Source organism: Sinocyclocheilus rhinocerous, unplaced genomic scaffold (genome assembly GCF_001515625.1).
Source record: "Sinocyclocheilus rhinocerous isolate Xijiao unplaced genomic scaffold, SAMN03320098_v1.1 C36894053, whole genome shotgun sequence".
Classification (NCBI taxonomy): domain Eukaryota; kingdom Metazoa; phylum Chordata; class Actinopteri; order Cypriniformes; family Cyprinidae; genus Sinocyclocheilus; species Sinocyclocheilus rhinocerous.
The window spans coordinates 1-2237 of NW_015786691.1; the positions used below are offsets into that span (position 1 = coordinate 1).

At 40.1% G+C, this 2237-nt stretch overlaps 1 protein-coding gene across 1 annotated transcript; it reads left to right on the top strand.

Annotated features, from left to right (window-relative positions):
• Window positions 1-434: 434 nt before the first annotated feature.
• Window positions 435-2201, top strand: LOC107736687 (adenylate kinase 9-like; the record flags this gene model as incomplete). Its single annotated transcript, XM_016548054.1, has 6 exons — window positions 435-450; window positions 570-764; window positions 864-988; window positions 1315-1518; window positions 1700-2005; window positions 2080-2201. Coding segments are annotated over exons 2-6 (950 nt in total), but the record flags the coding sequence as incomplete, so codon positions are not given.
• Window positions 2202-2237: the final 36 nt, after the last annotated feature.

Here is a 2237-nt window from a genome sequence, read left to right on the forward strand (position 1 = left end):
CTGCATGAGGAGTCAGGTAGAACTCTTTAACATCTCCCAACAACAGATACTCTACATTCACACTGACAGTAATGAAACTGCTGGAAGTCATCAGTCATACACTGCGCATACACTACCATAATAATGTAATGTTACAAAGGTTATTTGTATTTCACATAAATTCTGTTCTTTTTTAACTTTCTATTCATCAAAGTATAAAGACATGCATCATGGTTTCCTCAAAATATTAAGCAGCACTGTTCTCAACATATTAAAAAATATTTCTTGAGCAGCAGATCAACATATTAGAATGATTGAAGGATCATGTGACACTGACAGCTGGAGTAATGGCTTCTTAAAATTCAGCTTTTTTCATTTAAATGTTAAAGTATGTTCTGATAAGTAATTTCTATGTATTTGCAGAGAGTTTTGACAAGTCTGATGAAGAAGACAAAACTCTAAACGATGAAGGTTTGTTATATTTCTTTATATTTTTTTCTTCAGCACTCACTGTTATTTACCTTTACTTGAGTGTCAGTTATAATTTTATGACTTAATTTGTGCATTTCGAAATATATCTGGGTGTGCAGAGATGGCGCTGCCAACAGTGTGGGAAAATGGTTATCCTGACGGCCCAGAGATGGAGGCTTTTAGTGTGCAGCTGAAGCAATTTTTGGCAGATTGGGAAAACATGGAGCACACAATCACCTGCAGCTATGCTATACTGGACATCAGCAACAAAACCCCTCAGGACACACTCAAAGAGATGATTTACCATATGGAGAGTATGTGGAGTGGACTGTCTGACTGTTTCAGGCTCTTTCTTTCACTCTAAATTAGCAGCCACTCCCTCTCACTCTCTATATCTTTACTTTCTCACTTAGAGCCATTTAAGTACACAGCTATGAGCATATCTAGTGCAGACCTGGAGGAGGAGGAAGAGGCCCTACATGCGCTGACACAGGCTGAGAAACGAAATGTTAATGAAGAGGAGGAACAAGAATCAGAGGTTGCACCCATCATTAATGCAGAACTAATTAAATATCCTTCTCCCCTCGTTTCACTCCAAAACACTTTATAATAGAGATGTAAAATGGACTGTGAATAAAATCCATGCTGTTTTAAGGGGCTGTTGAGCCAGGATACATTTTTGCATTCAAATTTATTTTAATTTGACATTTATTTATTTATTTAATTATTAGCTTTTCATCAGCTCACAAACCCCAGTTTGGGAAACCCTGACTTAGACCAACAATTTATACACAAAAAAGTGTAAAAACGCCTGTTACTTATTCTCAGAATATCATACCACTCTTTTGTTTATGATGGTCTCAGGAGGATGCCAGCTTTAAGAGGCACCTGGGAGACACCAAGCATTTTTGTCCAGTGGTGCTGAAAGAGAGGGGTATGCTACAACCGTGTCTGGACGAATATGCTGCAAAGTACAGAGACAAAGTCTATTATTTCTCCAGCACTGAGGCACAAGAAAAGTTCCTACAGAATCCTGAACTCTACATTTCTAACACACAACTACTAAAGGTATGAGCATTATTTTATTAAGATAGCTGATAAAAACTCACAAACACGTCGGCAAGTGACAACAGACCTCTGACCTTGCTTTGTACTTTTGAACATCAATTACATCTGTGTAAACAAATAGAAAATGACAAATATGAACAAATAATGTACATATAACACAAAACCATTTGTATGCCACCAGCCTCCTGCGCTGCGGGTCTTCATACTAGGAGTGAGAGGTTCTGGGAAAACCACCCATGGGAAGTGGCTTGCAGAGCAGCTGGGAGTCTTTCACATCCAGTTCCGAGAGCGGCTGCAGGAGCTCATCTTACGGAAGACCCAGAAACATGTGTCATATGCAGATGATACTGAACCCCCTGAGGAACCTCCAGAGGAGCTGCAGGGCCTGCTGGAGGCCCAGGCCCAGGGTCAGAGCACAGTGTCCCCTCCAGACCAGGACGACAAGCCAGGTCATGAGGATACTGCGTCTGATAATCCTGACATAAAGGTAAAAGAGTAATGTTTGTATTTTTGTCTTGAGGCATTGCTTGCCACAGAGTAACTGTAATTGTGTTTTTGTAGGAAGAACAAGCATTGACTGGTGATGAGGAGGCCATAAAGGCATACCTGCAGGATGAAGATCCTCTCCCACTGGAGATACTGGAAATGGTTTTATTACAGTGGTGGAACCAGGAGCCCTACAAGTAAATGCTCATTCACACAAAAAGGACAAAAAAAAA